Genomic DNA, 12,465 nt, shown 5'->3' with positions numbered 1-12,465 from the left:
AACCTTGATTAAATATGATACTTTAGTAAAGACACGTTCGGGAATTGCTAACGTTACGGGATACAAACCGAATATTAAGGAAACTTGAAGTCGTGGTTAAATTGATCACATATGTGATTACATACTGTATATATATGGTTACATTGATATATTATATATATTTTTTTAATTTGATAAGGAAAAGTTCGGGAATTGTTAGTTGGTAGGATTGATCAGTGTTTCAGGGGTTAGGTTTTATAGGTTTTTATGGAGACCTATTCCCCTTTGTTTGTATAACATTAAATTAACACTACTGTATGTAGAACTAGATAAATGCCTAACTGCTGTGAACAATACCTTGATTAATGCCTGGCGGACTTGATAAACGCTTGACCGAAGTCATCAAGTAGAACAGAGCTCTATGGATTAATGAACCAAATTGAACTAGTAAAATAGAAAAGGTGATATTATTCCACACCGATTCCCCTTTGTTTGTGTAATAAAATAACTTCTGTTGTATGCGTAACAGCCTAAAGTAATGTAATCCTCCCATTATACCCGAAATAACTGCTTAGACTCCTATCGATATCGAGCGGACCTCACTTTATTTACCTACCACGAAGTAACATAACCCAAAATAAATCAAATTGAACTAGTGAAATAGAAAAAGTAATATTATTTTAACTGAATATTAGTAAAAAAAATGGTTGGGCGAAATGACCAACAAGGTTGGGCGAAATGACCAGGCTGGTTGGCCGAAATGACCAGGCGTGTTGGGCGAAATGGCAGTTGGGCGAAATGGTTGTTGGGCGAAGTGACCAGAAAGCCATGAACTTATTAGAAAAAAAAACTTGACCTCTGATAACTTCGCACACAAAGGTCGCACAGAGGTCAACCAAGGACAATTTTGATCGGAAGGTACCTTTGAGATCCGATTATGGCCACGAAAATTTGAATAACCAAAGAAACTGATAAAGGTCACCGGAGGTCAAACTGAGGTCAAAGGTCACCTAGATGCGGGTCGACTAATGGATTACAATAGCATAACACCCAACCTTAACGGACATTTTGTTCTCAAGTTATTGCTAAAATACTAGTTTTTGACCCCTAATTGACCTTTGTTGACCTTCAATTACTTGACCGTGGAAACAATCCCTTACCCCATTCACAACTACTCCCAAAATAGCAACCATGTCAGAACCTCTCAATGGGAGTTCTTGCTGTTTTTAATATATTGGTTTTTGGCATCTAACTGACCTTTGCAGGCACCAAAAACAATAGGGATTTTCTCTTACTATGGGCTATCCACCCACCAAATTTGATCATGATACATCATTTCCTTATTGAGATATCGTGTACACAAGCCAAGCGACACATCCACGTGTTTGTATTACATTCAGACCAAGGACCCCATTGTATTTTCCATTGTTCAAATCCACGTACCCTAACCTTAACAATACCCCATACAATAGAATTCTTCCCAGGACGTGGTGATTCTTTAGAAATCACAACCGAGGACCTGAAATTCTTTCGTTCAAGTCCTCGGTCAGATGGCAAAACAAACGCACACACACACATACACACACACACACACACACCAAGTTGAATGCATAAAAAGCAAGGAACCAAAAACACTTAAGTTTGCAAGCAACTCTACCATTCATCAAGACACTCCAAGCTGTCATGCATCTGCATTAGAGACAAGCTATAAGACAGTTAGAAATTAGTTACATTAATTTCAATACAGGTGAAGAGTTCATCTTTTAACTTTGCCCCAAACACCTCAGGAGCCTAGTCAGTTTCATTGTGCGTACAGAGTAGCAGCCCTTATTAAGTGTAATTTGGAATTAATTAGTACATTGATCTCCTATGATGGCAGAATGCACAAATAATGTATTTATTATTTAGGACTTAATACCAGTAACAGCTATAGTGAGTCTACAGGTACAGTAATTACTATTGTAATGTGTGCAAATTCTGTATCATTTTTAACTGAACATTGTTTAATAGCTGTTTACAGGGTTATTATGGCACTTATATGCCCTCAGCAATAATGTGTGTATGGTTAAGTCCTAACCTACATTGAATTAATGTGAGAGAATTGAAAGTGCTTCAGGTTATTGGTCCAACGAGAACCCACATTGGGATATTTATTAGTTTTATAATGTATTGCTGTGATTATGTCAAGCATTACCCGTCACTCTAATGCACTCAAATTTATTTTTCAGTTGGTATAAGTGTCGCCTATTCGAGCTATGTTTAGATCCCATGATGCAATGCTACACTTTTACTAGTTGCCATGGTGACAGGATTTGCTGAACATTCCATCAACTTCTGGGTTGAAAGATTTGTAGCAATATACTTAAGTAGATAGGACTGAGGCTCTATTAAGGTTTTGTTAAAATGTTAGCAAGTATTAGCAGCCCTAATAGTCACTCCTAATTGGTACAGATTCCATCAGACCAGATAAAGCTGATATTCTATGTGATATAGTCTCTGCTTTGTAGCCTACTTTTAGTCCAAGGGGTTGCTTATTTACATGCAGCCTAAACAAAGGTGCTTGTTGCCATGGCAACCTGTTGTCTAAGTCAGAAGTTGCAAATGGCCGAAGTGGTTAGAGTGCTACTTGTTTTTGTTATTATTACTAGATGAGGGATTTCCCCGTTAGAGTTTACTGAAAAATTTCCCGCTCCCGAACTTGACAGTTTTGTTGCTGTTAAGTAGCTACAAAATTCATCATGAATTTGATTTTTCTTTCTTGACCTATAACTATGGGCTTCTGTTGAGCACAAGCCAATGTCTTGTCAGGAGTCATTATAAGTATTGTGTGTTCATGTACGGGTATTTTAAAGGGCATGGACTGCAGGGACATTAGTTTTTCTGAGCGAGTTTCAAGACTGTTTAAATCCTAGTAACAGAACTGTATTAAGGGTCTACACAGTTTATATAATAAAAGAAATTTCAGAGGATTTTGACAATTATTCGCCCTGTGCTGTATGTATGTAATTGCTATGAGAGGTTTTGCTACTTCAATCCTATTAACATTTTTCTTCTCATTTTTCCCTAAATTGATTGATATTGCCAAAAAATTGCCATAAGTGTGCTCTTAGGAGATGTTTGTATGCACAGAACTCATATATGTTTCTATTGGAGGTCTATACAGTTTTTTATAATGCAAGAAATTTCAGAGGATTTTGACAATTATTTGCCCTGTACTGAATGTATGTGTTGCTATTGAGAGGTTTTGCTACTTCAATACTATTAAAAATTTCTTCTCATTTTCCTCTAAATTTATTCATATTGCCACAAAATAGCAATAAGTGTGCTCTTAGGAGATGTTCGTATGCACCAAACCCAAATATGTTTCTATTGGAGGTCTATACAGTTTTTTATAATGCAAGAAATTTCAGAGGATTTTGACAATTATTCGCCCTGTACTGTATGTATGTGTTGCAATGAGAGGTTTTGTTACTTTAACCCTACACAATTTGTCTTCTCTTTTCGCTCTAAATTCATTCCTATTGCCTTAAAACAGCGATAAGTGTGCTCTTAGGAGATGTTCGTATGCACCGAACCCAAATATGTTTCTATTGGAGGTCTATACAGTTTTTTATAATGCAAGAAATTTCAGAGGATTTTGACAATTATTCGCCCTGTACTGTATGTATGTGTTGCAATGAGAGGTTTTGTTACTTTAACCCTACACAATTTGTCTTCTCTTTTCGCTCTAAATTCATTCCTATTGCCTTAAAACAGCGATAAGTGTGCTCTTAGGAGATGTTCGTATGCACCGAACCCAAATATGTTTCTATTGGAGGTCTATACAGTTTTTTATAATGCAAGAACTTTCAGAGGATTTTGACAATTATTCGCCCTGTACTGTATGTATGTGTTGCAATGAGAGGTTTTGTTACTTTAACCCTACACAATTTGTCTTCTCTTTTCGCTCTAAATTCATTCCTATTGCCTTAAAACAGCGATAAGTGTGCTCTTAGGAGATGTTCGTATGCACCGAACCCAAATATGTTTCTATTGGAGGTCTATACAGTTTTTTATAATGCAAGAACTTTCAGAGGATTTTGACAATTATTCGCCCTGTGCTGTATGTATGTAATTGCTATGAGAGGTTTTGCTACTTTAATCCTATTACAATTTTCTTCTCATTTTCCCTCTAAATTTATTGATATTGCCACAAAATAGCAATAAGTGTGCTCTTAGGAGATGTTCGTATGCACCGAGCCCAAATATGTTTCTATTGGAGGTCTACACAGTTCTTTATAACGCAAGAAATTTCAGAGGATTTTGGAATTAATTTACACTGTACTGTATGTATGTGTTGCTCTAAGAGGTTTTGCTGCTTCAATCCTATTAAAATTTTAGTCCCAAATTTCATATTATTTCCAAGACTCGCAAAAACAGTACAAATAAACGTAATCTACAGAAATGTTCGCAGTCACTGATACCTAACTTGGTAGTTTTTCTAGCCTATTTTCATTATTCTAGATGTTAAATAAAATTCCTATGTTTACTTGTTTACACTATCCTACTGTACTTACTGTGCTGTATACTCTCAGTGTTCCTCGTCTTGCTGTTGCTGTTAACATAAACCTGTTTACATCGTTTATCGTGATTCTAGGCAACGTCGCATCAATAACTCGGAAAGTAAACAATTTATGATTCTCAGAGAGAGAGAAAACAACAACAGCAGCAGCAGCATGGAGCCAACATGATACAAACACCAGACCAAACTCACTGCTTACAGTGATACTGCGTGTATATGAGTAGTCTGGTGTGTTGTATTCATGTAACATCACTCCCTCCATGTTGTATCTAATGGCTCTAAACTTGTTTGTAGATATAAACAGATTATCTCCATAAACTGTTATATCTACAGGATAATCACCTCCTAATCCTTCAAAGGTGATTGTCTTGATTTTATTTAAACTAAAATCAAACACAATCACCTCGTCAGAAGACAAACCAATAAATATCTCCCCCTCTCTGACAGTCATACACTTGGCTTCTCCATCGCGTAACTGATCACTGTGTGTGGGTATGTCGTCTGTCTTGATATCGAAGACATCCAACTGATCATCACACACAGTGACTATACGAGAATCATCCAAGAATGAAACATGACGAGGCCGCCATCTTGAATGATTCTTAAATTCTTTAGAATAAAACCGAGTTATAAATGGCGACGAAGAATCAGGAATATTTAATGCAAACAGGTCTATGAATGATGTCCGTGTGTCTTCGTTGTAACCGCTAATAGCAACTTTGGTAGAATCCACCGTCATATCGCACAGATAGTCGCCTTCACCGGTAAACCTGGGCAACTGTGTACGATGAACTCTATTATATACAAGGCAAAAAAGTACAATATTAGGTCAAGTTTACAAGGCCGTATCCATGGTAACGGAGAATGTTGTCAGACACTATGCATATAGGAGCTGGAAATGTGTTCATTATAAAAACAAGAAAATATCGGAAGCTGAAGCAGCCTCCCCCAATACCAAATAATAAACAAATAAATAAGGAAATAAACAAACAACAAAACAATTAACTAACGGATCGAGTATATTTGCGAACATGTTGAGAGGAATTTCGCTGTAAACACGAGCTTTGGGATATGGAGTATACTACAGCTGTTTACACGATTGAGTGTATCAATTCATACTCAGTCATAGGACATACAGTATAATAAGCGACTGGCCCGTAAAACGGGCTTTCGTTGAGCACCCGTATCACGGGTGAACAATATGCTGTGATTTCTTAGTTTAAAAATTAAGTAAAAAAATAATTGTGGATCAATGAGGCGCGAGGGCTTAAATAGGTTACTCAGAAGCTAGAAATATATAGCCGCTGGTGATTATGTTTATTATATTCTCAGCTGGCTGACCCCTCCCGTGCAAATTAAGAAAAGAACGTAAAAAAAGTAAAACAATTAATTTATATACTAGCTGTTGACCCCAAATATGTTATAGGCCTATATTCAAATATGCCGGTCACCTTTGGTCAAAATTCTTACACTGTTTTAATTTCAACCAAGGAAGTTTTCCTCACTCGGATTTTCAGTCATCTTGTGTGTTCCTTAAAAATGTATGAGAACAATTTTGAGAGTAAAAACCTGAAGGAAAGTATATTTTGAATACTTCTAGCAATTTTAGCGTGCTGTAATTTGGGGCATGCATATACTGACTACACCGACCTTTAAGGACCTTAATTCTCCAAAAAGCTTGCAGTTGTCTGCAGCATGCATAGCAATATCGCCCTACTGATCCTTCTTCCTCTGTTGAGAGAGTCCTTTAATTAATTAATTTCGGGTGGGAAGATACTTGTCTCTTGGCCAACTATCAGAAGTACAACACCTAACAGAAAAGAACTGATCCAGGACCTCTGCACAATTTTGCAAACATACACAACGGGGCGAAAGTTTTTAAATCGATGGCGCTATACCAATGTAAATAAAGCGAAAATGTAAAAATAGATGGCGGGCTTCCACAATTCATTATGAAATAAAGTTTTACACTCTACAAAGCGGCCGCAATGTGCTTTTCGCATTAGGGGACGTCATCTTCTTATCAAAGACAGGCTTAATTGTAAGGACATATCATATACAAAGCTCATTTCCATGAACAAAAGGACCCCTTTCCTACGCTTACATCCTTCACAAAGAAGCACATACAGAAGGGAATTTCAAATATTATGCAGTATTGTAGTGAATTACCAAAATTTATGATATTGCCCGTGTACGGCGTTAATCTGTTCTCTGAGCTCCAAACCCGAAATGCGAACCACAAAAGATAGATTTATGGAAGGGATCATGCGTAAAGTTCCTCTGGTTCAACATAATATGGATATTTCAAAGACATATAGTGGTTGTATAATGTATATGGCATGAGAAATGCCTATAGCTAAATTATACTTTCGTTTGAAATATCTACAGCTCTTCATTGTTCACTAATCAAATCAAATCATACAAATACCTCATTTATACGACAAACTACATTAATGGTACGTTAATAATAAACCTGGCTAATCATTCATAGATAAACCTGGCTTTTATCCGTATGACATCTATTCAATAAGATCAATAATAAAAGTAAAATGATACATTAATGTTTGAACGGAAACTCTAGTCTACAAGGATCACACGGAGCATACATTCAATCAATCAAGGGGAGCGGTGGGGCAATCACACCTACTTCAGGCTGGTTTTACACCCCTTGAGGGATGTTGGAGCGGTGCGGTTTGTCTCTTAGTTAGTATTTCAGCACTTGATTGTGTTCACGAATATCCAATCGGGATTACAATGAAATGAAACCACTTATTTATTTGTACCCTTAATGTAAAAGTACTTCATTTCTCTCACATTTATTATTATGCTTCCAAGTCTTTGCGAAGGAATTTCTCACACTTTAACAGCTTCCGGTGAATTCGTCACCCCCCCCCCACCAGGGCTTTAAAAAAATTCCAGTGATATAAAGCAAAATCTCTCTGAAAAGTAATATGTGAGTGTGTTTCAAAGCGTTATTCGAGAACAAGAATATCCAAACCTCCACAGATCCAGCACACCAGGGCTAAAAACACATCCCGAGGAATGGTCCTCTTGAAAAGAAATAACACCGCGGCGTAAATATTCTGGTAAGGCGGATCCCAACGAAAATAAATAACCTTGCACCCATCCGCCAAAGACAACGTTTAAAAAAAAAAAATTCACTTTCTTACGTCTCTTCGTACACCCACCAAAATGGTAAGTAAAGCGATTTGGAGGGGAGGGGGGGGGGCTGTGGGGGGGCTGTTGCTCCTTGCTATACGCCACTTAAATATTTCAAAACACTTCAATGTCTGAGGGCTTGGCCCTCTAAACCCCACCGGGCCCCTTCGAATATATTTGACGATTAAGCAGTTAACATTATGATTCTTTTAATGTAAATCAATGAACCAGTTATCGAGATCCCGATGTTTGTTTGACCGCTCAGATATTTTCTGCAGACGCCTATAAATCGCTCGCAAAAACAGAGGGGGGCGTTAAATTAACATGTGATTCACCGTATGCCACGCCCCTTAGCCATTTCTCTGTCTAAGCTAGTGAATTTAAACAAAGCTGCCAGTATCTAAGTCTTGTCCGTCGTCAATAGATGGAGCTACTTGTTTACCTCAGAGTTGACTTTTTCCTGCTTGTTTCCAGTTACCACCATTCCGTCTGCACCATATAGCAGTCAAAGCACTTATGTTTATTGTGACATGGATATACAACGGTTTAATTTACTTCTTAATCTAAATTTAAGAACGGAATAATCGTTCTAGTTTCAGTGTAATCGTTCTAGTTTCAGTTTCAAACTTCTGATTGACAGGTTTTGAATGTCACTTGTTAATGTTGTTTGATATTCTGCTCTATCGTGAGGTTTCCTTGAAGACTATTTGCTGTCGGGAAACGATGCTATGAAAACGAACTAGTTGCCGCCAATGCAACATGTATAACTAACAAGTAACGGTTGTTTACATTTATCTGCAAACGCACTGCCTTTTACTATGAAATGTATCTCAACAAAACAACCTAATACACACCAACTATAAGACTTCCCTTTAAATATCAAAATATATAAATTCCGCATTTCTCCTCATTATTTCTAGTATTATATTCCACAGCCTCAAATACGAGAGCGCAACCCTCTTGCTTCATTATGAAGAGAGATGAAGAATTTAAAATTAGATTTACGGCCGCATTAATGAATACTGAGATTTCATCAGTGAGTAATACTATATTTATAGGTCTGTGTGCTAAGCATACCTGCTTGTTTCTACACACGGGTGAGACCTGAATGTATCAGTGACGTTGACGTCTTATATAGAATGACCTCTGACCTCATAAAAAGCAATATATTTGTACTGACCCAGGTGAATGCACTACAAATTATGAAGTTCATTTAAGTTGCACCTCTGGAGTTATGGTGTTTACATGATTCTCAGACTTCCGTCACTGTTAACCTTAAACGATCTTTGACCTCCACTATAAATACATAATGATTCTTGCACTCACTAATATGGATCTCTATACCACACATTCAGCCCATTCAAGTTTCAATAGTTGTGGCACTGTCACAACAACATATATCAGACTTTGACCACTATTGACCTCACATGAGCTTTGACACGAACATAACAAAATGCTTTCTTTGTACTCACTACGGTAAAATGTCTTACAACGTATGTTTTAAGCTTGGAGTTATGTTTATATAAAGATTATGTGTTATTATTATTATTATTGTTATTAGAAAGTTTTAATTTTCGGACTTCATTACAACATAATAAGTTTTTTGAACTAGCTTAGATGGATTCACGACGTATGAATTTCATCTAAACTTTAATTTAGAGTTTTTACAAGGTTTACAGACCTGTGTTGAACCTGTGTTGAACTCGGGTGATCTTTAATCTCCACATGAAACAAGCAATTATTGTCCTCATTAAAGTAATTACACACACCAAGTATTAAGTCCATCCGAACTTGGCTTAAGGCTAGAAGTTTAACGTTATCTTGTTTATAAAGTTTTCAGACCTTGACATCAGTTGACGTCGTATGTCTATTTGCATCCACCAATATCAATTGGGTTCCTCTACTAACTTAAAGACAAATCCATATACAATGCATTAACTTAGGCCATCATATACTTTTTGAGTTATTGTGTTTACAAACACAGTGTCGCGTACATACAGACGCACCCGCACAAATAACGACATCACCATAAAACAAATTCCTTATGCCTCCGCCAATTTAATGAAAAAAGAACCGAGGAAGAAATTAACCGTAGCATCGCTGAAAGGAACCCATGGATATATTTATGACATATTAGAATAAAGCATTGTTAAGTAGGAGATGGGTGTAACCTTCAGTCTAAACAGATGGGGGACTTAATACGGTAAAGTGGGAGGAGGGTCACATTAGAGGCAATTGATTAAGGCGGGTTACTAGAGAGGGTATTACTTACGGTGTGATGGCGGGCTGCTTCCAAACTTCCATCTTCTGACAGATATCTCAAAACTTCGCACGATCCTGCTCAACTAAACCGAAATAATAGTACTTAATTAAAGGTTCATACTAATCATATAACACAAGTGCAAAATGTTTCTGTCTTTCGTATAAGTAAGCAGTATTGCACCTCCAACATATACTGATTTGAAAACTATATATATATATATATATAAATATGTCTAAGATACGCACAGCGTTGTTTGTTCTATGTAGACATGTTCAATAGGCTACTTTCGGAACACATAATTTGAATACAAGGTTTCATTGATGTCGAAAAATATACATAACATAAGTGCGTCCCAGAAGTGATTGAATCTTTGGAAGAATTAATGTGTTGTACTAAGTACAGTCAAATTACATTATATTTAGTACAAATATCCTTTTTGTACATGTACCTCAAATACAGATTCAAATGATATGATAAATACCAAGTGTGATGTACATAAACAAAATAGTGTAACAGTAAGAAATATTGATCCCAAACATGTTAGTTCTCTCATTAAAATTTCCAATAATGAAGTAAGTATTTTACGAGTTGACAATAGGTCTACACTGCAAGAGCATCAAGAGGAGTCTACAGTTTTTCATCTGAATCGAGTTTGACCACTCACTAGGAGTGAATGTTTTATTATGGAGTGATATGTAAGCTACAGTAATAACGCTATAATAACTTCACGCTTAAACCTGATATACTAATATCAATCCAGTCAAAGAATATTCCCATAGCTGAACTGAAGTTCATTGTCTAAAATAATCACCGGAAATCTTAATTCATCACAAAATTTGATGAACGTATCTGACAATAGTATTATTGTTTGTGTTTCTCCATGCGCAATGTACGAAAACAATACAATAAATAAGTAAACAATTTATGAAATTTAATAATGTTAGTTAACATTATATATCAGGACTGTAATAGCTTGTCAAGATCATCTGCCATTATGAAACACATATTACTTAGAATGAGCAGGAAGTTTTTAACCTACACTTCCTGTAGTAGAAAAGGTTTATAGGTAAAGGGTATACATTGAAATAACTATATCCAGGCGCGTAGCCAAGGGGGTGGGGGCGAAGGGGGCAGCTGCCCCCCCCTGAGCATATTTTTAAAGAAAATTTTTAATGTTTTTATGATATCGCTAGTATTTTCAACAGAGAAAATGCTAAGATGCAACTTACAAGGCATGGGAAGTGCCATTTCCAGCGATCTGGGAGGCATCAATGCCGAATCTACAGTTTCGCCCCTCCCTTGGCAAATTCCTGGCTACGCGCCTGACTATATCTAGCGTTAGAAGCAGTGTATTAAGATAGTGGTCTCTGTTAATGAACACGATAGACTACCTGTCTCGTTAAACTTATGTGTCACAGTACACCCGCTACCGGAGTACCCCATAACGCTACCTTCTAAACCACAGCCATTGACATATATAATACTTATAACTGTGTACTGCTGTAATACACACAGAAAGGGTAACACTTACATTGAAAGCCGCTCTAATCCACTTGTGTGATGTTGCCGTGTGAATCAAGGATCCTTTGAATCCTTCTTCGTCAACTTAAAACACACCCGAGCTGAAAATGATCACGAATAGTACCTTGATGTAACCCGAAGAGGACGAAGTTACCCCAAATAATGACGTTATTGAAATACGATAAATAGAAATGAGTTGTGAGAGTGGCAATATGAAAGCAGATTATTACACTGAACAGCTCTGTACATATCAATACTGATCGCGTGACTGATAAACAACGCCCACTGTTACACGACACGTACGCGACTGTGCATTGAGCTCCACGGTTCAAAGGTTGATTGTCTTTTGTGCTATGCACGTACACATACTCAATCGAAAGTAGAACATTTCTGATATGTATAATCAAGTCATCTAAAGTAGTTTTTCCTTCCTGTATAACTTAACTCTCTACTCTCTAATAGTACGTTTCACAGTAAACTGGATATATGATATTCATCGTGTAGTCACACGACGGATATATCACCAGCTACATTGTATTACAATGACCATACCAGGTGCGTATCCAGGGGGGGGCGTTGGGGGCGCGCGCCCCCCGGGTAAGAAAAAGAGAAGAGAAAAAAAGAGAAGAAAAAAGGAAAAAAGAGGGGAAAAAAGAGGAGGAGGAGAGGAAGGAAGGGAAAAGAAAAAGAAGAAAGAGAGAAAAAGGAGAAAAAGAGGGAGTAAAAGCAAAACGCGAAGACACCGGGAAGAGAAAGAAGAACAGTGACATCATTACAGCGCTGAAGGGTAGCCAGTGACGGATCAATGATTTCGTAAAAGTGTGACTCACCCTACCCCTTACACCGACAACTCCACGTTTTGACGTTTCCATTTTCCTCTCTCACTAATGATCTATATATATACTATATATGGTCTATCATAACGCGTGTGTAGAATTGTGCTATGAAACCAACTGTGGCTGGTCTCGAACTCGACCGTGTC

At 37.1% G+C, this 12,465-nt stretch overlaps 1 protein-coding gene across 9 annotated transcripts in view; it reads right to left on the bottom strand.

Annotated features, from left to right (window-relative positions):
• The window catches only part of LOC139977731 (uncharacterized), a 40,010-nt gene extending 28,052 nt beyond the window's left edge, over nucleotides 1-11,958 (bottom strand). For 4 of the 9 annotated variants that reach the window (XM_071987276.1, XM_071987278.1, XM_071987281.1 and 1 more), the window contains exons 1-3: nucleotides 11,494-11,952; nucleotides 9,972-10,044; nucleotides 4,536-5,334 (exon numbers count right to left, since the gene is read on the bottom strand). In XM_071987276.1, coding sequence (XP_071843377.1) covers nucleotides 4,536-5,334; nucleotides 9,972-10,003 — 831 coding nt within the window. In that variant the 5' untranslated portion in view covers nucleotides 10,004-10,044; nucleotides 11,494-11,952. Of the gene's footprint in view, nucleotides 1-4,535; nucleotides 5,335-9,971; nucleotides 10,045-11,493 lie in introns of all 9 variants that reach the window. The other 5 variants (XM_071987283.1, XM_071987282.1, XM_071987275.1 and 2 more) reach the window with 3 other exon arrangements.
• Nucleotides 11,959-12,465: the final 507 nt, after the last annotated feature.

This window comes from Apostichopus japonicus, chromosome 12, assembly GCF_037975245.1.
Source record: "Apostichopus japonicus isolate 1M-3 chromosome 12, ASM3797524v1, whole genome shotgun sequence".
NCBI classification, from domain to species: Eukaryota; Metazoa; Echinodermata; class Holothuroidea; order Aspidochirotida; family Stichopodidae; genus Apostichopus; species Apostichopus japonicus.
This window is presented reverse-complemented; position numbering and strand designations above follow the sequence as displayed.